The 24840-nt window shown below is 40.4% G+C and overlaps 2 protein-coding genes across 4 annotated transcripts in view; one reads left to right on the forward strand and one right to left on the reverse strand.

The window, feature by feature from the left end:
- COL4A6 (collagen type IV alpha 6 chain) overlaps positions 1-6540 on the reverse strand; it is a 139354-nt gene extending 132814 nt beyond the window's left edge. For 2 of the 3 annotated variants that reach the window (XM_062584908.1, XM_062584906.1), the window contains exons 1-3: positions 6356-6417; positions 6126-6184; positions 5994-6042 (exon numbers count right to left, since the gene is read on the reverse strand). In XM_062584908.1, the coding sequence (XP_062440892.1) occupies positions 5994-6042; positions 6126-6172 (96 nt within the window). In that variant the 5' untranslated portion in view covers positions 6173-6184; positions 6356-6417. Of the gene's footprint in view, positions 1-5993; positions 6043-6125; positions 6185-6355; positions 6418-6470 lie in introns of those variants that run through there. The other variant, XM_062584907.1, reaches the window with a different exon arrangement.
- Positions 6541-6855: 315 nt separating this feature from the next.
- Positions 6856-24840, forward strand: part of COL4A5 (collagen type IV alpha 5 chain) — an 87767-nt gene continuing 69782 nt past the window's right edge. The window contains exon 1 of the mRNA XM_062585047.1: positions 6856-6970. Within this exon, the coding sequence (XP_062441031.1) occupies positions 6860-6970 (111 nt within the window). The 5' untranslated portion in view covers positions 6856-6859. The remainder of the gene's footprint in view (positions 6971-24840) is intronic.

A 24840-nucleotide genomic window follows, 5' to 3' on the forward strand; every position in this document is an offset into this window, starting at 1 on the left:
TTCATTTTATTATTTTTGGATACATGGCTTAAAATAATTGATAATCCTATAAAATGTATTGATGATAGGTAAAAAAAACGGTAAGGATCTCTGAAATATAGTATTTCTGTTTCTTCAACACTGTTTAATACTGTGATATATTAGCTTTGTAGAGTGTTTTGTAGCTGTGCCTTCCAAGTTGATCTGTGCACTACAAAAAAAAGCTGGAAAAATGAAACTGGGTTGTATTTTCTGATACATAAGCAAAACTATGTTTGACAAGAGATTGACTGGATGTCTAATCTGAATACTTTGACCACCTTGCATGAATAAATGCCTGCTGGTGATGAAGTGAGAGAGTAAGAACTTCTTTTCTCCCTCTACAGGTCAGGAAGTTACCAGCTCTTCTCATGGGGCAGTCTTGTGTCTGCAAACTGAATTTTAATTGTATAAAAATCAAATGAGAGAGGCAGAGTTAAGACCTTGTGGAGGTACAGATTTACAAGCTGATACTTTTTACTATCACAGTTTTTTTCTGTCAGTAGAATTCTTATAAAAACCTATAACCATCAGTATGAACTGCAAGTACCTGGAGAGGAAGAATTGCTAAGAAGTAAGGTACCAAACATCCAATCGCCCACAGAGCGTCTCTACTGAGAGATCAGATAACAGGTGGAGAAACCCCACCATGAAATGCTCTGTCTACTTTAGGGATACCAGCATGACTTACTAATACCAGTTCTTAAGTCAGGGGGATGCAGTGGCTGGCAACACAGCTGGCCTGCACAAGGGAAGCAGAAAAAAACTTCTTCAGGTCACACAATGCTTCTCACACTTAAACAAAAGGTAGCCACAACCTATCTTAAACAGACAGTGAGTAAGATGAAAAACATCTTCAGAACATGATCACCCACAAATACTTCATTCCATAGCTGCTATAACCTAACACAATAGCCGAGTGCCTAATAAAATGCTACATTTTCAAAGCTCAATCATCTTTTGCACCCAGAAAATATTCTACAAATAAACAATTTTTTTTTAGAAGGGAGGGAAGAGCATTAAATAAAAATTTTCCATGACATTCTACATATCTTGGCAGATGCTAGACAATTAGCACTATATTTATTGTGTGCTTCTTATATTTTTTTTTAATCAATACACATTATTTTGCTACAGAACCAGGGAATAACAGATCTGTTGTCACTATTAAAATCTTATCTTTGCATAAAGACCATTCTTAAAGTAGTACATAACCTTCACCAAACAAGCACCTCTGTATCTCTACATTCTTACAAAAAAAGAAGTCAGCTTATCTGGTAAGCAGATTTACATGATTAAGTTTGCATTTTACATTATTTCATAAATTCTTTTGGCTCCTTTCTTACTTTATTACAGGTATTACATCTAGCCCAACAAAGTTCTCTTCCATGTAAAGATATTATAGCTGTAGAAAACTGAACTGCAGAAGGGTTGCATGCTTATAGGTAGTGAACAGAATGGAAAAGATACAGAAAAGGCTTTAAAAACAGGTCCTAATGGATAAGATCATATTTATAGAAACTGAATGGTGGGAAGCGAGAGCTGCAACTCTGTTTTTAAATATCCCTGATTAAACAGCTATTTTTTTCCTTTGTCAGACCTCTGGCACAAAATTAATATTCGGTATAAGGCCATGAAAACAATGAACTTGGTTCAATTAAGCTGGTCCAGTACCTATTAAATGAAGAGACATTATGAAATGTTTGTATTAAACCTAAGAATTGGAAAGAAAACTCAGGGTATATTAAGAAAACAAAGAAAGAAGATCACTTGAGTAGACTTGCCATAAACCAGTAGAGCTTAAGTTACTCAAAATAGAGCAGGCTGCCCAGAAATGATTTGGGCTAATAGTTGTTAATTCCTTTAGTTAGATAATTCTGCATGTGTTAGATGTTCTGCTGAACAAGACATTAAGCACTATTTAAAAAAAAAAAAAAAAGAAGAAGAAGAAGAAGGAGGTATCTCTAGTTAATCCACACATTTATTAGCCAAAAAGGAAGATGGTAATGTTACATGGAATCTGTATTCATAAAATAAAAGCTGAGTGAACTCTATCTGAAAACTCAGCTGTTCCACAAGAGCCTGTCAGACAAACAGTCTATCATAATAGTTCCTTAAGGCATCACATCAAGACTGGCACATTTCCCAGATGTGCTCAGCCAACTGAATAATGGCAGAAAGGACACAAAGTTATCATCTCATAGAAATAACTTGCGCTGCAAGGACTATGATAAGATGCAACTCCTCAGAGTTCTGTGAAGAGATGAGAATCTATTATTTCACTGCAAGAGCCTATTTCTAGTCTTCATGATCATTTTTATCTTATATCACACATCACGTTTGTGAAAAGATATCCCAAAAACATCAGGAGTTATCCTCTGATTATCCTCTTAAAAGTCCTTCTTTTAAAAACTTCATTTCATCTGGATGCCTGAAAAAGCCTTAGCACTGCCCTGAGTAGTGATCAGATGAGGTAAACACCTACCACTCTATGATTATTCCAACATTTTTTCATATCCCCTCTAGCTCTGGGACAAATTTTGTCATTTGCCTTACAGTGCAACTTTCCATGCCTTCAAGATAGAACTGCCTGTCTATTTTATACTTGCATAGCATCTTGTATTGCTATCCCTAATGCAAATTACTGATAACAACAATAAATAAGTCTGAAAACATGAACCAGGCATAGTTTATTAAGTGATTTCAGATGACTGCTCTAAGGGAAACTGCTACGTAGTTCCCAACTGAATATGGATACCAATACTTACAGTTTTGCTTCATCCATTCTCGAATGAAGCAAATACTTTACATGTGGCAGAAAAAAGTTCAGAGGCATAGCTCAGCCCTACACGTCTTACCAGTATCCCCTGAATACGTCCAATTCTGCTGAGAAAAGGAATCCTATGTCACTGCCTTTTTAGATGGAGAGAGATAGTCCCAATATTGCCACTGAAAGTAGAAGAAAGAGTCTGTATGTCATATATACCTGGGACAGCATGTACCAACCCATGGGCCAGATCACCAGTGTCAGCCACAGGAATTAAGTAAACTGCGGCTGACCAAGGACAAAGAGTAACATTGGTCAGCATCACTGTCTCAACCCAGTGAAGGCTGAGGAACACAAGCTCCAGTTTTCCAATTGCCTTTAGTTATGCAATACACTAACATAACCTTTCCTACACTTTCTTAGTAAAAAGAGCACTTTCTTTCCAAAGTATTATCCATGAAGCGTCTTTCATGACTATTCTACTTTAACAAATACCCTGAAAGCCACAAAAACTGATAAAGAATGCTTCACTATTCTTCATTGATAATGAAGAATATAGCAATTCATGTCATTCCCAGTGATTGGTCTACAAAGGAGGTAACTGTCCCTCTATAAAATAAAGTAGTCCCATGTATCTCCCTTCCTAGGCTGTTAGATTTCTCCTTTTGTGCAACCTGCCAAAGCATAAGAAAACTACAGAAGACTATGTAGAATTATTTCTGTTTTTCTCTCAACAGCCTGAATTCCCATTGATTGGAAAGGAAGAGAATTGGGCTATATTAACAACAAGTCATCTGTGTTTTGGTTCAAGAAAATTTAGGTTATATTATAAATCATCATTTATACCTAGGAAAAATAAGTGTGAGCTGAGAAATTAAATTTGATACCTTTTTAAATCCTATTCTTGCAGAAGGATAATGATTATACCATATAATTGAGGCCTCTGAGTCAGATTATTCTTGGTACAACTTTATTCAAGATATTGGCTGAGTATATCAGCCACTGTCTACTAGCCATGTTCATGATAACATTCCTGAAGACTTTCTGTTCAACAGTTTGATACTGTGTTTTAGAAGGTTTCTTTTACAACAGCTGTTAATTGAAATCAGATTAATTGAAAGGAATAGATGAACTAAGTTATAAGCCACATTGCCTTTAGCAAGAAGTGCTTAAACAGTTTACTATAATGTCATTGTAGTAAGAGAGTATTCACTATGCTCAGTCATTTGAAATTATATATCAGAGACTATTTCGAAATCTTGCAGAGATTCTGCTTTTTTCTAAAAAAAAAAAAAAAAAAAAAAAAAAAAAAAAAAAAAAAAAAGCTCTGCTTTCTACAAAAATAATTTCAGTCACTAGTATTTTCTCTTGATGGCTTACTTCATACTAGAAAGTGTTTGGTGTTTTTTTTAAATGCAGTGACATCATCACATGAATGTCATTCACCTACCTACTACTGTATTTGAAAAGACAAAACATCGTCTCTATTTTCTTGCTGAATGTGTTTAACAGCATTTTTAATATGAATAATTAAATGTGTTAACTGCACAACCACATTAAGTACCAAAATTTCATAGTGTTTTAAGGACTTATTTCTGATTTGTTTTCATACTTGTAGACCACTCATACAGCAACAAAGATTTTGTTTGTTTTTTAACACTGAAAAAAACTGGCAGGAGAACTTAGGAGTGACTGGAGATACTAATCTTATTCATTATATTAGACTTCAGTTGGCAAAGTCCCTTTACAAACATGTCAAAACAGACAAAAATCTGACTGCTTACAGATGTTCTTTCCAACAGGTATAAAGTAAAACTGGAGCGAAAAAATAAAAATTTGCTATCAGTGACAACTTTGTCAATCAGGAAAAAATTCACTGATATACCGTATGGATTTATAATAATGACTGCAAAACGTTGCTTGTCACATGTTTCAGAAAGCCTTGAAAGTATGTGCTGCATAAGAGTCACTTCCTCATAGATTCCACTGCATATGAAACACTCAGAACAGTTGTTAGATTTTTAAAATAAAAAAAAAAGAAAAAGATAAGAAACTCTGACGGCTTTGCACATTGTCTAATCTTTTAATCTTTGAGAAGATTAAAGTTTGTAAGTAGCACCTGATCAGGATGATCCTGATTCTACTAGTGCAATTCATTGATAATAGAAAGTGCAAGGTGGATTTATGCTTTTCATGTTTATGAAAAGTATAAATTACTGCTCTATTAACACCTTTTGAAAAGATTTCTTCCCAATGGCACAGCAAGGTTCTAAACCCTTGAGGATAAAATAATAATCTAAATACTAGGAAAAACAGTAGGAGAACATCGGTTTAAGAATAAAGAACTGATGTCATGAACTGTTTTGTTAAGTCTGTTAGAAGTTGAATTAAAAAACATGTTTAAGTATATTATACAAACTGCTTCCATAAATTCATTAGCACATGTGCTAAAAAACTAGGACTATACAGAATATTGTGTAATCTTAAATTATATCACAACATGACAAAAAGATTATTTTGAGCTGCTGACAGTGCACATCAGTTGGGTACTTAATTTCCATTACAGATTTCTAAAAGGACTTTCATTCACACCAGCTGAGTGGGCTAACAATTTCAATAACCCAGCTGAAGAAAAACCACAGTGACAGAAAGAAAATATATGAAACTTATGAGTACACAAAAAGCCCCCAGTCCCTTCCTAACGTGTTTGAACTGTAATTCAGAACAGCAGAAGAAAATCTGTGTTTATATCATAAAATTATCAGGCTGTCAGATCATAAAGTCATCGCTTCTGTATGCCAGCCGGGAATTGGAAACACACTTACCACTCCACAGTCGTGAACCTTGGCACTACCCTCAACAGCTAATCCTTTAATTTCTCGCATCACTTCTGCTTAGTTACGAGGCGTCCTGGGCTGAATCCGCCGCGAGCGAGGATCGGAAGGGTCCGCTCGTGACAGGGAGGCGTGAAACGGGACTACAGGAGAGCGGGGCGGACAGCTGAACGCAGAGGCGCTGACCAGCCTCGCCGCACTAAAAACTTCTTGCACTCCGCACAAATTGCCTCTCCCCGCCGCGTGCCGCAACGCACCGCGCACGGGGCTTTTGCCTCCCGACTTCCCGGGCTTTTGCGGGTTTCCCAGGGGTGGGGGTGGGGGGTGAAGGATGCCCGGAGCCGCGGCAGCTCCGCCGGGGCCCGCACACTTACCGCGCTCGCCAGCTCCGCGCCCACGCAGAGGAGCACCAGCGCCAGCGCCCTGCAGGGAGGCAAAGGCACGGGGTCACGGCGGGCAGCCGCGCCGGCGGGCAGCCGCGCCGCACCGCACCGCGCCGCACTCACCCTGCTCGCCCGGCCGCCGCCGCCGCCGCCGCCGCCGCGCCGCCCATGCCGCTCGCAGCCTGCAGGGAAGCGGAGAGGACACAGAGCCGTTACGCGCCACCGCCGGCTCCTCGCCCCGCGGCCGGGCAGCGCCGCCCGGGGGCTCGGCCACCGCCCGCCCTGCGCGGCCCCTCGGGGCGCCGGCTCCCCCTCGCCGTGCGCGCCGCGCCCGGGCGGAAAGTTTCGCGCACCTGAGCTGAGCCGAGCCGAGCCGCGCCGCGCCGAGCCGAGCCCACCAGCCGCGCGCGCTGCCACCCCCGCGCCCGCGCCCGCCCCTCCTGAGGTGAGCCGCAGCACGGCGCGCACCGCGGTGCCTCCGCCGCACAAAGTAGTCCGGGGTCCGGCGGCTGCCCTCGCGGTGGAGGTGCGGGGCGGGGAGAGGCGGCACCCGCCCTTCGAGCCCACAAAACCCCCACGCCCGGGGCGGAGGGTGGCGGCGGCGGCGAGTCCGGCCCCTCGGAGCGGCGCCGGGCGGCAGCGGCGCCCCTTCCCCACCGGCGCGCACGCTGCGCGGCGGCAGCCGCCCGCCCTCTCTCCCTCCCTGCGGCCGGCCCGCGGTGCGGATGAATACCGCGGGGCAAGTAGTCCCGGGAGGACTTGAGCCGGCAGAAGCGGGCGAGCGCGGCAGAGGGGCGGGCGCTGGCGTTGGGGCGGCCGGCGGGAGCCGCTGCCGCCGGGGAGCCGCCGCCGCAGCGATGGAGCCGCCGCCGCTGCGGCGGAGGGGCCGCGGCCGCAGCCGCAGCCTGGCCGCTGGCTGCCTGGTGCTGCTGCTGGGCTGCTGGGGGCAGGAGGAGGCCGCGGCGGCGGTGAGTGCGGGCGCCCTCGGGCTCGGCGGGGCGGGGGGAGGCGGCGGGCGGGGCCCCCCGCGCAGGTGCCGCGGCCGCGCGGGCCCCCCGCGGCGCCCTCGTGCTGCGGCCCGGCCCGGGCGGCGAGGGGGTCGCGTTTCGGCGGAGCTCCGCTCGGCGCCGCCGCAGGCCGCTCCCTCGAGGGAGCCCGGCGGGGCAGGGGCGCGCGCGGCCGCTCAGGGCTGCCCCGGCGGAGGCCGCGCCGAGCGCGCCGAATAGGCCCCCTCCCCCCTTCGGTGAGCGCTGACCGGAGCTCAGGCTCCGCTCGGAAGCGCATTCCTCCGCAGCGAGGCTTTGCGGACCTTCCGTCTGCCTCCCCGAAAAACAAAGGCGGGCTGTACCCTCCTCCCCCCCTCTGCCCGTGCCCAGGTGCGCGCCCAAAGGTGGGCGACACGCGTGGGCCGTCGCGCTGGCGAGGGGCTGGACCGCAGCTCGTCCTCGCGTTACCCACGGCGCTAGTTCTGCTGCGCTGTGAAGGGCCGCCAGACCCCTGGTCGCCTCCTTTAACCTTTCTCTCCTCCTTTTTGCGCCCAAAGAAGGGTCAGTGCCGCCTGCAGGACTCTGCTGTTTTGGCAAGTGGTGTTTGGAGATAAATGGGTGCATCTGTGTAATGCACATCTGCATTTGGCTTCTTCCTTCAGGAGGCACCAGAGCAGAGTTAGGTGTACGTGTGATCAGTGGGGAGCTGTGGGGTCCTGGAAGGGGGCTGTGCATGTCTTACAGGGCCTTGAGCGGAGAGAAATGGGTTGAAAAGAAAACGGTGGAGATGGTGGCAGAGTTTTGGGATCTTGATGCTGTCCTGTGCTGCAGCCTCTTTCAGGGTGAGCCGCTGGTGATGTGCTCTACCTGCAGTGAGATAAGATTAACTCACGACCGGGGGTGAGCGATGGGAAGAGATATCTACTCCCCAACTACAGATGTTCCCATGACGCCTTGTCAGAAGGGTCTAATGATCTCTCAGTGCTGTGGTGCTCTGATGTCCTTGAGCCTCACATGATGCTAATACTGCTGCTTATCAGCGGGTTAATGAAGATCTGCATTTTTTTTTCTGATCATGAGAAAGGGTAGAACTTATAGCAGTATGTCACATACATACAGTCTCTTTGAGTTTTGCTTTGTTTCCGATTTTTTCCCCCTTCCAAATGGATAAATTTCATAAGCAAAATTATTCTAGTGTCCTGACTGAAATAGTACCTGAATTTCTTATTCTAGTAACCTCACAGTACACACTTCAAATGCAAAAAAAAAAAAAAAAAAAAGGCACCTTTTTGTCCAGATTGTTGAAACAACTGATCACCCAGTGATGCATGTTACAAGCTGGCTGAGTATAGCTGAGTGATCTGTCCATCTGAACATAGTGAGGAAAAAAATAAATGACTTATTCAAAGAATACTCACCAAAACATTGTACTAAAGTAAGGATGACTTCAGTTGTTCAAGTTTTATTGCTAGTCTTCCATAGCCCGTAATCCCTAAAATAAGCTTGGTGAGTAGGGTATGGATCGTGTTGTTCACTCTTGTGCAGACTCATCGTTGATGTATAGTGAAGCGTGTATCTGTTGCAGAGTAGGGGGAAAACAGCTGGGAATCTGCAAACAGTCTTTCTTTAGAGCGGGGGAATGAGTGAGGTGGATGATGTGATCAATGTACAAAGTCATCTCCAGATTATAAGAAAGATGCTTATTTGTTGTACACTTCAGCTGGCATGAGTGCTTACTATGTATTTGAAAGGACAGTATTACTGCATAAATCTCTATTCTTTTAAACACACATGCACACACATGTATGTAAGCCAGCCAGCCCAGACTTTTTTTTCCCCTCTAACAGGGTTATGCTTCTACTGTGCTCTAGAAAAGTGATTGTGTATTTTGACTGTGAAAGTTATTTGATTAAAGAATACCAATAAACTCTGTGAAACTCTACAGAGATTAATGGAGGTCTGTTGGTTTGTATTGAGAAGATTCTTGCTTGTAGTTGAGGCCTAAATTTTAGAGTATGTGAATAAGCTGTGTCAGCGCAAAAGTTGCTACTGAAAATGAAGTGAATGAAGTGACTTTTGCAATGGCTTTTTTTTTCCTTTGCCTTCTATTAGAACTTCAGTTTGACCTAAAGCGTGGAGATGAAAGCAACTGTTCAGAAGATAAGGCAGGCAAGCTAGCAAGACTTGTATCACTTGTGTTTAAAGTAATGCAGAGTTTGTGGAAAAGTTACTAAGTTTAATAGGGATTTTTCCCTTTTAGAGGTTACCATGTATATAAATGTATGTATATATACACCAGGTCTTTATTTACATTGTACTTAATACGCTTATTTTGTGGATAATGACCATTTGTCTTGATTTTTCTTGTTTCCCCTAAACATCTTGTAGGAGTCCTGTTACTATTTCCCATTTCATAGCTGAGTGTGGCTCTAATTATGAAAGTTAAGTCTATAAAAGCAGGAAGAAATGGATGCTGACCTTCAGAATTTGAAGCGGTATTTCATCCTGAAATTCCATGGATATGTCATGATTAGCCATGCACAAGACTCGATTTCATAACATCAAGGCTAAAGCCATAATTCAGTGTCAGCTTGTTGCTTGTCATGTTTTGTTTTTTGAACTTTCATGGCACTTAGTTAAGGTATACTGTAAAAGCTGTATCTCAATTGAGATACATCTCAGGGTGTATTCTGGCATGTACTAGAATGCAAACAAATCAAAAGAATCCTGAATGTTAGCTCATATAATATGCAGATAAACCATTTAGACCCTAGCAGGGCTCCTTTGCAGCTGTGCATGTGAAATAATAAGGAATGTTATAAGCTTATTCTGCTCTCCCAGATTATAGAAGTAAACTGATATTTCAGTGGAAGCTGCTAGGTTTTAAGTTTTCTGGTTATGCTTAAATTAATCTACTCACTGAAAGCAATTATCTAAACTACATACTTTTTTAAATAGCAAAGGAAAATATTTCTTAGGATAAAGATTTACTTAGTTAATTAGCATTTAAAGTGTGTAAAGGAAGTGACTTCTTTGCTATATATTCTTAGCTAATCTTAATGTAAATCACTGTAAATTTTCATAATGATTTTTTATTGTTTACTGATAGCAGAAACTTGCTGAAACAGCATTAGCATTGCTGTTGGCTTTACTAGGACATTTAGAGACTTCTTCTATATTGCAAAACAGCTGAAATCAGTAAGAACATTCTAACAAGTCTAATATACATATTTCTACCCAGGGCAAAGTACAGTAAGAGATCTTGCAAGTGAAGATGAATGTATTGTGTGATTTGACCTTCCCATTCACTTAGATTAAAATTCTTCCTTCCCTAATCTTGTCTGTGTTGTAAACTCTCCACTGAATATCACCACACAACAAGATATCTAGATAAGGCTTACTTGTATGTTCCAGGAATAGTATTATGTGAGCATACTGAATGGAAAGCCAGCTTCCACTAATAGTAATAACACCAATTAAATTGCTTTAATTTTTTAAAACTGTTTCATGAGGCTGTATGGAATCATTAATACCTGAAACTACTTTGGATCCTTTTAGATTCTTCTTAATATTTGGTATTTGGCTAGCCAATGTTGACTTTAAGGTTTTATGTCTGTTAAGAGGAGGAGATAGTTTAGGTGTTCTGTGTTAGAGATTAAAACTTGTTCAAGAAGGGTACTCTGGTATGGTTTTAAGGATCCTTAAGCAGTGTTGTGTGGTTCTACTTTCCTGTGTGCAGTTACCCCTGCAATTAAATCATATTAAGTATCAGTAATACAGTGCAGCTTTTTGAATGAAGTGTGCTCAGAGTCCTGGTTATGTAATTGCAAAGTGTATGGTATATGGAGAGCAACTTGAATGTAACATTGGATTATCAACAGGAAAAAACATAGCTGAGTTGAAGAGGAAACAATCCTACTATTAAAAAATTGGAATGCTTATAAAAAAAAACTGCTTTACAGTATTAAGTCTTTCTTACACACCTTGAATTTTTTGTAGCGAGGTTATAAAGGAGATGCAAAAAGTGTAAGTTGGGGAATGAGGCCTCATATATAGCAATTATATAATTGCTATGTGATATTGCCACTGAAATGCTCTAGCTTAGAGTTGTTAATACTCTAGTCTCTCTCCCTCCAAAAGACATGACTCTTAAAGTGTATTAATAGACATATCTTTAGTCCGCTTGCAAAAAGTGTTTTTAATATTGTGTTACTTTTGTATATGAAACTGCATCTCTGTCACCCTGCTTTGAGCAGGAGGTTGAACTAAATGATGTAAACTATTCTATGGATCTAAAATTATGTGAGCATAAGGTCCTAAGTGCTCTGAGACTTGTTCTTTGGCTGACCATTAGAGTTGTGTTCTTAAGATACAAAAGAAAGGTTTATACTTACTTACAGCAGTTAAGATAGTTGTGCGGGGTGTGTTGGGGGGGTTGTTTTTTTTCCTTAAAGCTATAGCTAGTCAAGGAGACATTTGTAATTTTAAAGGCTGCTCTTTTGGCAGTTTGTGTTATGCTTTCAAACAAGTAAATATAACTTTCCTTTTTTAGAGAGGAAAGTGTCTTATGAGTTAATATGTGCTATTGTGATACACAGTAACAAAACAAAAATAAATTGTAGTGATAATAGTAACAGCACTTCATCTGGAATTTGTGTTTTAAGAGTCAGGAAGAAAAGGAACTGTGACAATGTGATTTTGAGCTGACTTTGGTAGCTTTCAAGACTCTTGCACTTAATCCAACATCATAAGTTAAAATTGCAGGTTTTTTTCTTTGGCTTCCTTCTCTGTTTGGGAAGGAAGGAAATAGTCTCATCTGTATTTTCCTTCTTTTTCCTAATCTCTACAGAAAATGTCAGAGTTGAATTTCACTCTTTGTTTTCTTGGCAATGTAAAAGATATCTATGTGCAAGTTACTTAATTCAGAGCTAAAAATTTAAATAGCTCTCTACAAAATCATTGAGGCATATAGCTAGACTTGCAAATTTGCCTTACTGTAATCTAATGTAATGCATGTGTATACTAGATGAGCTTTGCTACTGCATCTCTGCTGAAACTCCTGCTTTTCCTCTTCCTACTCAGCACTACTGAGCAAAGTGAAGCTCTAGTCAGTTCCCAGGCTGAAATCAGGTTAGTAAGTCTTTCTTTTGCCACTGTGTGCCACTTTGTGCTGAAGTATATTGAATATAGGGAAGGTATTCTTATTCTAGGATTGACATTAGTTGTTATCACTGTGAATCTTATTTTTAAATCACAACATGAACTTAGAATTATTTATGCTGTGCTACTTCCCAGGGAATTCAGACACTTCTTGGAATTGGAGACTTGGGACTAGGCAACACTGAGTTTGCATTTGGAGTATATACATGGCAGGTGTTGCTTCTTTATAGAGAACCATGACCATGTTAAAAAAAAAAAAAATCCTTGGCTTGCATTAAAATGCTTTGTTATAAAATAGATGTTATCTTTTTCTTTCCCCCTACTTCAACAGTTGCTTCTCTCCTACTTCCTATTCTGTGTTGGAGATGCAGTTATGGTAGATGAGATCACCTTATTGATTCTGGGTGTCTTGCAGTGCAGTTGGGGGCTGACGAGGCCATGTAAGCCTTTCACACTAGGTCTGGATCAGACATTGCTGATGGTTTCATAGATTGCAACTTGGGAGCAAACAATCAGGACAGCTGTATTGGAATGACTTCAATATAAGAGTTTGAGACTGTACACCAGTTCAGGAGAAGGGTAGAAGCTAGACAGAGGTCCTTGAGCCCAGAGTGTTTTGAGAACTGCTGTTACATGCCTGCTGAGTCCCACAAAAGTTATAGTTTTGTTTTTTTGGGGGGGATGCTCTAACATAGAAAATTGAGCAGAACTCACAGAGCTTCCTTTCTAGCTTGATTTCCAGTTTGCCTGCTTATCTTGTATAGTTACTGGGCTAGACAAAAGTACGAGAATCTTAAACAGCACGCTGTTTAAAAAATCTGGTTTTGTTTGGCAGCCATGGTAATAAAATACAGGAACATGCCAAAGTCTGTACTGCAATAAAGACAACAGGACTTGATAATCAACACTGTTTTACTAACTACTACTTCTATTTAAAGAAGCCTTTCAGGAACTTAAAATACCTTAGAGCATTGGCAGCATTGAGTCAATGTGCAGAAACTTGTAGGTCATGTTTGAGGTGTTGCCTTTTTCATTTTCATAGCCTGAATTAGCCACGTGCATCTGTAACTAATAGCTGTTTGACTGGGAAGTCAAAGGCTTCTATTCATCCTACAGTAACTTCTCAAATACAGATTAGGTTTCTTTGTATACAAACTTGTGTATTGATAATGCTAGGTATACTGTATTTAATATCTTATTTCTTCCTGTTCAAATCAAAATTGCACATTAATATGACTGGGTCTCTCTGACCACTGTCAAAATTTCACAAGTTGCACCACCGTCCCCCAATACATAAGTGATGTTTTTTTTGAATGATGCTTCAACTTAACAGTAAGGTTAATAATCCATTTCCTGACAATTTTGCTTCCAACCTAGGAAAACCATCCCTTCCTACCCCATTAATTTGCTCCCTGCTTTTGAGCACCTGAAACTCCCGTGGGAAGGGTGTTTTCTTTGTTTGCTTATAATGCATAGGTGTCCTTTCTGCTGTTCTTGCACTAGGAGATTTCTTCTTTTCTGTATGTCTTAATCTAGAAAGCTGTTGCTTACTCTCCTTTATGTTTGTACTAGTATAAAAAATGTAATGCAAAAACTGTAGTCTTGAATTACAAGTCTCCTGTTAAAGACTAGTACCAGATTTCTTTCATTCAGTTGTGGGCTTGTGGGTCTGGCTCGTAACTTTGCGTTAAATGCTTTCTGGCAATCACTACTTATCCCTGTGTGTATTGAAAAATTCTGAGTCTGCATACAAAAGTGATGTGCAACTGTTTTCTCTCAAATGCTGTTTTTCTGGCTATCATGTTCTTGTCTGTTCCCTAGATTTTTGATCAAACCAGAAAATCAGGTATGAAGATTTTGGTATGTACTGGACTCTGATATTTCTCCAGCACTCTGAATATACTGTAAACTTTTGACACACATTCTTCAGAGCAGATAATTTTATTACTTTTGTTTCTGGTCCCTATTCTGGTCCCTAGCTTCTCCCTAAGTGCTGCATTCTGGGAGAAAAATGTAACAATTCAAACAAGCACTAGTTAAACACTTGCATTCAATTCTTGCCTTCACTGCAGGCAGGGCAAAGCCAACCATTGGTTCACTAAGGATTAGACATTGACAGCTCTTGAATGAGAGGCTATATGGCATGGTTCTGCGTGCCTGCTCCATGCCGTGCGGGCTCTTCAGCAAGCCATTGTCTGTGCATGCTGGTGTCCGACGGAGGGAAGAAAATGACCACCCTGGGCAATGAACTGTGCTCCCTTTCCCTATCTTGCATTAAAGTAGCAATTATTAAAAACCACAGTTAAATGGCTTAAAAGTAAGCAGTGAAAACTAATGTGACCTACAGGCAAGGCTAGACAAGCCTTCAGCTCCCAGGACAGTTGATTTCCTGACAAGAAGTACCACTGCAAAACGATATTTGAGTGAAGGAGCTTATGAAGTCAATAGTTTAAAAAGCCCTTTAATCCTTTCTATGGGGCAATGGTTTCTTTGATCCAGCTTACCTTGAACCAACCTGTTATACAGAATGAGAGCAGAAAGCCAGAATTTCTGAAAGGCAAAGTAACTGGTAGGTGTCATTCAGACAAAATGAATTGATTTAATCATACTAACTTAGAATAAGGGTTTTTTTTCCTCAGAGTAATTTTCATATAGATTTAACCTTAGAAGGGCAAAAGGATTCAGAGAGGCTTTTCCAATCATTTGAAAGGTGAGAATTTATATTTGCCTTCTCCCCTGCAGTTGTTATGAGCGACTCTCAGAACATCTTAGAAAGGAGGAGAAAACCTTGAAGTTTCTGCAAAACTGTTACTTGATATATTTTTTAAAACTCTTTATAGTTATTAAATCTTAAAGCATACTATGGAGAAAATCTAGAAATAGGATGACAAAAACTGAGGCCTGGGTGTTTTGATAATCTGCTTGTAACTTCCAGTACTAGCTTGGTGTTCCCTTAATGAGGAAAGGAGTGCCGTGAAATCTCTAGAAGCCTGTACTAAGAGACTGTCCAGGCAAGCACAGAAAGCATCTGTACAAAAGATGGTATTTGAGATTGTTGGTTGAACACAGAATGTTTATAGTGGCCTTTAGTACCTGATCCAGAATGTTTATGGAAACTTCTCGATAATAGAATGGGTGGGGTTTTTTGAAGGTATAATTTCGGTTCTAAAAGCTGCCAAACTTCTAAAGGAACAGTAGCAGAAAAGTGTTAAAACATTTTGATCTAGATCTGAGGTATTCACTTGAAAAGGGATTTTTATATTCTAACTAAATGTAGAAAATAAATTCCTCTGAGGCTTGAATGAGAAACTGCTTGTTGACAGGTCAAGTCATGCTCAGAAATTTTGTATTTTTAGAACAGTGGTATACTATTCTAAAGAATTGGAATAAATAAACAGATATTGGATATTATTGGAGGATTTTCAATTACTAATATACTGCAGAAGTAAAAGTGAAGGAACAGCACAGCAAATCATAACTGTGATGCAAATGGTATTACTTTTTTTATTAAGCATGTTTGCTTAGACATGTTGCTTCCAAACAATAAGGTTCTGGATCACTAGGAATGTATTGTCCTAGATTGTTTTGTACTTTTTAGGTCACTTTGTTTTATATGGTAAAAAGGAGCATGTTGATAGTTTTGGTAGAACATTGTTTAAAATATCAAGGAAGACCATAAGCTTTCTGCTTAGGAGTGTACCTGAGACCAATTTTTATGTTTTCAAACATTGATGTTGGAATTAAATTCTGTATCACCATCAATTGCTAGAAAGGTTGAGGACCAATACCAAAAGTAGATTAACTTCTGGACACTAATTGCTGCAAACTGATAATGGAGTCTGGAAAAAGTATTCTTCAGTCATACAGGATTTTGTTGTACTAGAGTTGAACAATACTGAGCATCATAATTATGCTAAGAAGCTCTAGTTCCTTTCCATTAAAACACTGCAGTGCTTTCTCAAAAGAAAACAGACCTCCAAGCCAGTACCTATATTCAAAACACTAATTTTCAGGCAATATTTTTCTGGCTTTTTTGGCTCTTAGTTTCAGACTGAACACTTTAGAGTCAGAGCATGAAACATGAAATAATATTGACCAAGTGTTTGACTTTGATATATCTGAAATGTGAGCTACAGTTGTCTTTGGTAGCTCTTTAAATACAAACTCTGTATTCAGCTTTGCATGACTAGAGATCTTTAGTGACTGTATGCTTTTGTCCCACTCCTGTGGTAAGCACGGGAAACGCTCTTGGATTTAACTCTTACTTTAATGCAGAGAAGAAAACAAAATGCTGAAGTGCCAAGCTTGTCTTTTATTGTAGAAACATAGGAAAACATGGGTTGGAAAGGATCTGTGGAGGCTGTCTTAGATAACCTCTTGCTCAAAGCAGAGCAGTCTTCAATGCTCTCTATTCTTCTGGTGGTTGCCTACTAAAAGGATGTTGCAGCAGTGTCATCTTAAACCTTCCTTGGTGTAGGAATAAAGTTAAAACTTGGTAGAAATGATCTATGTTGAATGTCTGTAATTAACCTACCAGTTACTGCTGGATGCAGAGCATATGTCAAACTTGCAGCAGGTTATTTTCTTGGCGTACATTCAGCTCCAAATAGCACTTGTGGGAGTTGGTGCACTCCCTAAAACCGGGTGCCTGGGGGAATACTTTCCCTCAGAGAAAGTGACTTTCTGTTTTGGAATGTGTACAAATGCCAGAGGCTGTTTCTTCCTCCTGCCAAACTTCAGACTGAACTGCATCTTGGGTTTTAATAAGACTTGGGCTGAGGGCTGTTTCCTGCAAGTGAATCTCCTCACTCTAATTATTGTGTTAGTGTGTCAGAACCACATGTGTATGTTCCTTGTCTTTCCCCCACTCTTCTCAAACTAACAGTATTTTAATGCAGCTTTGTAAGGACGACAGCTTGCTGACATACTTGGAGATAGAGTATGTGGTCAAGGTACCTTGCCACCAAGTATCCTACAAAGAGTGACTGTGAAGAGAAAGACAACTGCTGGAGGAACCAATAACTGAACTTCTGTTACTGTCAGAAAGCAAAGAGAAATTTTACTGCAGAAGAAGTCTCTTTCCAAAACAAAAGTACTAAGCTATTTACACAGCTTTCATTGAAACAAACCTTTTTCTCGTAAGTTTCAAAGGTGAGTGGTATCCCTGTGGGTATTTTGATGAGGAATATTTTGGTTGTACAGTTTAAACTTGGGTCTCTGTTAAAGCTCTATCTAGTACATATTTCATGCACTCCTAACATTCTTGCTGAAGAGTTTTTCTGACTGAACTTTAGAGGAATACTCCTTTATAGCTGCTTTCTACAAAATTATTTTTTTTTTTTTTGGTCTGGGGGAGAGAATAGAGACAAAATACAGAAGAAATGATTCTGAAGGCTTAAATAGTGTCTTTTGCTTGAAATAAGTGCTGAAGTCAATTTTTCTCCCTTTTTCTCCCCCCAACACAATTTCCATTGCACACATCAGACTTACTTTGCCTTTCCTACTACTGGTACAGAGTTAATATTTTTTAAAAATGCTGAGTTTCAATCTTTTTTTTGTGCAGACCTTCTCTGGTCTTTGTAGCTTTGGCACGGGTTCAAATTCTTTTTTTTTATGTAGCAAGTCTTTGACAAGTGCAATTTGATTTCCAGGGCATGCTTTCTGTTTAGTGATGATCAGTGCTATCCAAGTGTAATGATTATAATAATGTATAGCCTCTAGACGTTATTTTCCAAGTGTAAGGGAATGAAATATTTTTTTCCCCTAATCCAATTTGTATATCTAATGCCAAGATCTTGTGCCTGCTAGATCGATCTATTAGCAGTAGCCTGCAGCTATCTGCCAACATTTTAAAGGCCCCCTCTTCCTTTGTCCCCTGTGAAATAGTCTGTGGGAAAATACCATTGCCACAAGCTCATTTTTTTGCTAGCAAGATGCAGGAGTCTACTCATCTGTTACTGGAAGTGACAGAAGCTGTAAAGAGCACATGCATAGCCAGTGCATTAGGCTCATGAGGGCTAGAGCATCCTTCTCTTCATCTACTGGAGCTGTGGGTTTTTTGAACAGGCATCTGAACTCCCACTGAATACCTCCAACTCTTACCAGTCCTAAGGATGTCTGAACCCGTATGTGTAAAATAGGAGAGACAAACTTACCAGCTCTTGATGGTCCCTTTCTCCAGAATGTGCCTCTGATCTGCAGGCTTGGGACAATAGCTTTGTCTTCATTGCTTCCTTGTCTAACTTGACCTTCTTCAGTGCCATGTGCTTTTAGAGCTTTTATTAACTGAGTCTCCTGAGTGGTGTTTTTCTGTCAGTATTGAGCAATACAAAGGCAGCACCACCCGTAGTGCTAGCTCTAGATATTAATATGCTGATGCTACAGGCATAAATGAATGAAAAAACAGCTTTAACTAGAAGAACCTTGGAGCTATGCTACTTGGTTCAAGGACTGAAAGAAAATGGAGATCGTAATTACCTCCACCACAAAATTCCCCAGACATACACCAAGCTTTAAGTGGGTTAAGTCTTGTTCTGACTGTTAAGAGGGTGTGTGCTGTTTAGATAACATCTCAATGTGATATCACTGTGCACAGCCTCTATTCTTTTACTTAATCTTTAGATGAGTTTAGTGCTTTCAGTAGTCTTAGAATAGACCACAGTGCAGTTGTTAGGAGAGCATTTCAGCATTTCAGATTAGTTCTTCCCCTGAGAAAGAATAGTTGTGTTAATGTGTGGTCCACTTTGTGCATGCAACACAGAGGTGCAGGTCATGTGTGCCAATGATTGGCAGCTGCTAATAGGACTCAGGGACTGAAGTTTCCTCAGTTGCATGCTATGTGGGTAAAGATGAGCAATAGGACTTGTTTGGAGAGTTAAGTAGTCTGGAGCCAGTATCTTTATTCCCTTTCCTTAACTAGGGAAAGGATTAAAAACAGATCGCCTCAATGAGCAGTGTTATGCTTGCAAGCCAAGTATTACATAGTTATATCTGAGGCTTGCAAGTGTAGCTGACAGATCTAGGTTTTTGTTGCATTTGGATGTGGTTACAGAAAGTGGAAACATCTAACACCTGTCATCTGGAAAAGGTCCTAAATGACTAGTAAATCTTAACCTGTAATGAGTACCATCTGGCACTTCTTACTTACATCTGGAAAAAATCAGGAAGCCTCAAGAGGTTAGTGATTAGAGATTTGTGTGTAAAGCTCAAGTAAAACTGAGACTTCCTGAAAAGCAAAGTGGGGTAGTGTGTACTGCCACTGAGTGAATATCAAGTGCTCAATGCTTGTCTCAGTGCTACTGTTACTTGCAGAAATGGGTAACTAGACAGGCAAAGGCATGCTTAAAACAAACTATTCCTCTAATTTGCAAAGTGTTTGATTAAGGAATTCACTTACAGTCTATATGAAAGTCAGGATAGGTTGATGCAATCTCTCAGTGTTTAAGTTGTCATATAGTACCATAATTAAGCCAATGGAACTGCAGTACTGGTAACTCCTCTTTCAAACTGAATTCTGATGCTGTGGATGTCTCCCACATAATGGCTGGTCAGGATCAAAGGCTTTTACCTGAGCATAAATGTGTGACCTCAGTGTAAGTTTTGCTTCTTTAAGTTTTAACTTACAATGGTGTTACAGCTATTTCCAGTGTATTCTTGAAAAGTCTCCTTTCGTATGCATGTTGGAGTAGAAAAGCAAGAAAATATAGTTAAAGCGGTGACTTGGATTTTCGAAGTAGGTTCTAAGGCCTACTTTTAAACTAATTAATTCCAGGAAGAGCTAGAGTCTGAGTTCAGCTCTTAGAAATGAAGTGACCAGTAATGTGGTGTGGCTGCCAACAGAGGGGGTATACAACTTGTCCGCTTAAACTTCTAGTTTAAAATCTGCTCAGTCATCTAAAGTTACTGTTAGTGTAGGTCTCTATTAATGCTCTCTACTCAGAGGTTCATGCAGGTGCTGCATTGTCTGCTGGAAAGTAAAATGTGTTTGGCAAGTGAACTTCAAGGTGAAGTGGGCTGGTAGCTTAAATCCTGTCTCTAGTGCTCTTTGCTTGCATTGCCTACCAGGAGAGAGAATTCTTGCCAACACTAAACCCAAGTGCTTTTTTTTTTTTTTTTTTTTTTAAGATGTATTTCTGGATGGCAGCATAAAAGGTAGTACTTCATCTGTGTTGCCATTTAAAGAATTCTTACATGTTTGCATGAAATGATGTGGAGATGTTTGGAAATTTGGCCTTTATGGGGATGGAAGTAAAAGTAGCTGGTTTCTCGCATCTCCTACTTTAGCTTTGAAATGCTCTTGGTAGGTCAGCTAGACCTGATTGTTTTTGCTTCAGTGTGCCCCACCTGGCAAAACACACTCTGCTTAAGCCCATTCTTTGTCCTGTAAGATTGACAGGACACATACAGGTTTTCAGAAGTGGTGAGAGTTGTCCATTCACTTTTCCTTGCTTACAACTGAGTGCAAGGCTGGCAGCACTGGAATACCAAAAGCTTTCTGGAAAGGGGTTTTCTTGTTTTGATTTTACTTTAGAAAATGGGAATGAGCTACTGCAAATGTAAGGCTAACTCTTGTCCTTCAGACTGGCTGCTTAACTAGCTTCTGCATGTCTTGGAGAGTCCTCAGCTTTTCTCCCCTTAAAGATAAGTATGGAGAAAGGGAGTGAGTCTGGGGTTGCAGGGAAGTTAAGCAGATGTCCAGCTGGGCTCTTGTTTGCTGTGCTTTCTTTTCCTATTCAGATAATACATAGGGAAAGACTCTGCAAGGCCGCCTCTTCTGGAGGGGGGTGAGGGTGGGACTTGGTGACTTCTGCCTATGCCTGCTTGCTACTTTCCATTTTGGCAGTGAGAAGGGGAGGTGGGAAGCCCTAACACCTGGGAGATTGAAGACTATTTCTCTCTAAGCTTCTTTCTGCTAACTGGCAGCCCCTCTAGGATTTGCTAGGGATGAGTCTGTCCCTGCTCTGTTTCTGGAAACTCTGCAGTTCAGGCACTTGAATAACCTGCATTGCTGCTCCTTTGGGTTGCTGCTTGCTGCGTCTTTGTGCAGCGGTAGCTGCTGATGCATGGCACGTCGCTCAACCTGCCAAACTCTGTAAGCAAGCGTTTCTACAGGCTGTGCCTCCGAACCTGCCTTAGGAGCAGGGATTGGAGAGCAGAAATCAATTCTTTGTGGTACTTCCAGTCTTACAGGGAGAAAATTCATTGGGCAAATAGTTGCCTTATTGCCATTCTCCCCCAAACTGCAAGCTTTTGGATTTGAATTCAGTAAGAAGTTTGAGCCCAAAAGTTTTGTGTGACTTTTTAATTATGTCAGCTTGCCTAAGGAAAGGGATCTGTCCCTGTCTGCAAATGTTGCTTTTATTTTTTTACTAGAAATTTCTGTGAAAGATAGTACTTTAATATACAGTTCTCTAAATGATATAATCAGTTCAGTCTAAAAACAGGACAATTACTTTTCTATCTGTTTTTAGTCTAAAATAATGAGGGATTTTACTGTTTTAAGGAGCTGTGACCTCTTACTATATTTGTTGTGGCACAATCCTTTTGAAGTGTACATACCTGTCAAAAGTGTCTGCTCTGTATTCTGAGGGTAGTTATGCCAAAGTTAGCTTGCTTACATTCTTTTTAACAAGGAGATCTTCAATATTTTCAGTGAAATTGTAGTAACTGTATTCTAAGAAGCTGTATTTACTGGTTCTTAAATAGGCTGTATAAAAGAATCAGAAGTTAATTTGGGTTGTGATAACTGGGTTTAGTGGGGTTTTTTAGTTAAGTTTCATGTTATTACTGCTGCTCTAAAAGCAACAACAAAGAATACAAGTTATTCAGGTTTTTAGATCATAAGCAAACCTAATGCTGCCTCTTAAGAAGGATAAGAGGGCTTGAGTATTGATCAGATACGTTCTTAACCAGCTTCTGTTGTGAATCCTCAGTCAGTGGCCAGAACTGTGGCTACTACAGTTGAGAGCTTCCTCTGAAAGTCTGAACAGATCTTGTATTGTGCAGACTTCAAAGAAAAATAGTGCCTCAAGGTATAACAGGTTAAGTTACATGTCAGAAGTTTTATTTTTTTTTATTTTTTTTAATATAAAGAGAGAGAGAAACTAGGAGAGTAACTTTCATGAGCTAAAATAAAGTCAGAATACTTGTTTGCAGGAGCTCTTGACCACGGTTTTTCTAACTAGGTAAATTGGGGGAAATGATTATTTAAAAGGGAGAGTAATAATAAGCTTTTGATTCAGATTTTCCTTTAGAAATGCTACAGTTTATAAAGACCATACTCAAGTGAAAAAGAAAGGACTTCTGGGTTATGGAACTGTGATGGTCTATACTGCCATAGCTAACTTAACAGTTTATTACTCGGATCTGAGATCTGTAGATGCGTATACTTGTTATACTTTCACATACATGCTCTGTAGGCTTAATTAGAACTCACAATAGCAGCTTTAACTTTTCTTGTCCTATCCCCACAAACCCCTTTGTATCTTGGGTTTATTCATGTCCAGGCAAGTGAAAGGAAAACTCAACTTGAAGATAAATGGTGAAATCTTTGACCTGGATGAGTAATAAATCCTTTGCTGGATAGCTATGCAGGTGTTTTGTTATACTGATCTTGGCAAGCTTAATAAATATGAGTATGTGTGGTGGGTTTTTTTTTGGGGGGGGGGGGGAACCACCAGGAAAATTAAGCTTAATCTCTGCCTACTTGCCTACTTGGAACTGCAAGACTATTTCTTTTCAATTATAAATAGTAAGGTATAAATAGTTGAATGCAAAGCTTGCGTGATTACAGATGGGAAAGTTTTCTGTGCATCCTTAGCCTTCTTCCTAGGATGAACACATTTCTAACAGTTTTCTGCTGAATACTGGCTTTAATCAGATAGTAAGTTTCTAAGAGAAGACGCTATCTTTACTAGGAGCATGAATCTCCAATATTCATGCTTTTTTTTTTTTGTTTTGTTTTTCTCTCTGTAGTACTGTCCAGTCAGGAACAATAGTGTTAAGCTGCCATGTTTGAATGTGATCAGTGATACTGGTGGCGTTTAGGCATTCCCATAGCTGCTAGTAGAACTGAGGAGTGGAATTTGTCTCACTGTATATAAGCTTCATTCTGGGAATAGGTTGCAGCAATTGCTGTGGGAAAATTCTCTTCTCTCTACTTTAAATGGTGAGCAGAAAGAGATGAGGAGACACTGCAATTCACTCAGGAATATGCAGTTACTACTGCAGTTCTGCAAACTACAAAACTGAACTGATTTTCAGCAGTAGCCAGTTGTATGTTTATGAGCTCTCTAATCTACATCTTGTAGCAGTTCCAGGAAATAACTTGTTTTCCCCAAATATGTATTCTAGAGACAAATTTGAAAATTATGAAGTTCTATTTTGCAGTTTTCTGGATTAAAAGGCTTCAAAAATAGAACTGGTCTGTCTAATACTGTTCACTTCCTCCTCCCCTTCCTCTTGTGCTGTAAAGAGCTGTTTGGGAGTGATGCATGCAGTGCAAGAATTTGAGGAGTCTGTGCCTCTAGTTCTTTTTGTGGCTTGATATGTGTCTTCCTATTCAGAGTGTAAGATTTGGTGCAAGCATTATTTGGCTTGTTCCTTTTGTTCTCCAAAGAAAGTAATGCTGTTTAATTTTATTGCCCGACTTGCTTGCTAACGAGAACAGCTAGTTGTGATGTTGGTAAGCGCCAAAGAGACTTGAAACTGAAACACTGCATAATGAATGCAAAAGACTTAGTATAAGGAAAGTGCTGTTCCTGTATTAGGGGTTTTTTGTAGCACTTGGAAGGAGAAATAAAGCCTGAAGTATTAAATCTAGTCTACTGTGTATCCATCCTGAAGTTGAGAGTATACCTTCAAATAACACTAATTCTTTGCCTGAGGAGCTGTGCAGTTAAGCATGCTGCAGGTAGTAAAATGACTCATAAGAATATCAGCTTTGCTGAAATGCTTCCATTACTCATATCCATAAAAAAAGAGGAAAAATATATGGGCTAGAATCCTGAGTTTTGGGTTCAGGAGCAGTTAGTGCATGTGTATGCTATATGGAAGCCCTCAAAGACTAATTGCTTTCAGATGGCTTTGACTGTAGTTCTTCCTTTGTTCCCCTTCCTGTGAATGGGAATCTTAATAAAAGTAAACTAACAAAGGACTTAATCATATGCATTCAAGAAAATACTAGTGGGGCTATTAGAACGAACTATGGGAACATGTAAATACAGGAGATAAATGCTCATTGCACAGTATGACTTGACTGCATATTAATCACTCTTGTAGCTCTTGCTACTTGTTCTCTCTACTCCTTCCTCACCAGCTCTGGAATATTTCAGCTATGCTCCTGTGAGCAGAATGTGTTGCAGACTTAATTTACTTTAAAACTTTGGCTAACTTTTCTAGGCAGAATTTCAATTTAGTAGATTTCTGTACATCCTTTTCTTGCCAGAGGGCACTTTTTTCACCTGTCATGGCTACAGACAGTGTAGTGGTATCAGTAGCTGTCTGGGTCCCTTCAGGTCAGCATCTGTTTATAAAGCTGGCCTGTGCATGTTAATCCCAACAGATGTGCACTAAAGCTCAGTGGTCCTTTACAGCATGAAGGCAGTTGTAATACATTGCAAACCACACAACTGTTTAAAATTATTGACTATACATGATCAGTTTTTGATTGCTACTTGACCTTTTGCTGCCAC

This window comes from Rhea pennata, chromosome 11 (assembly GCF_028389875.1).
Source record: "Rhea pennata isolate bPtePen1 chromosome 11, bPtePen1.pri, whole genome shotgun sequence".
Lineage (NCBI taxonomy): Eukaryota > Metazoa > Chordata > Aves > Rheiformes > Rheidae > Rhea > Rhea pennata.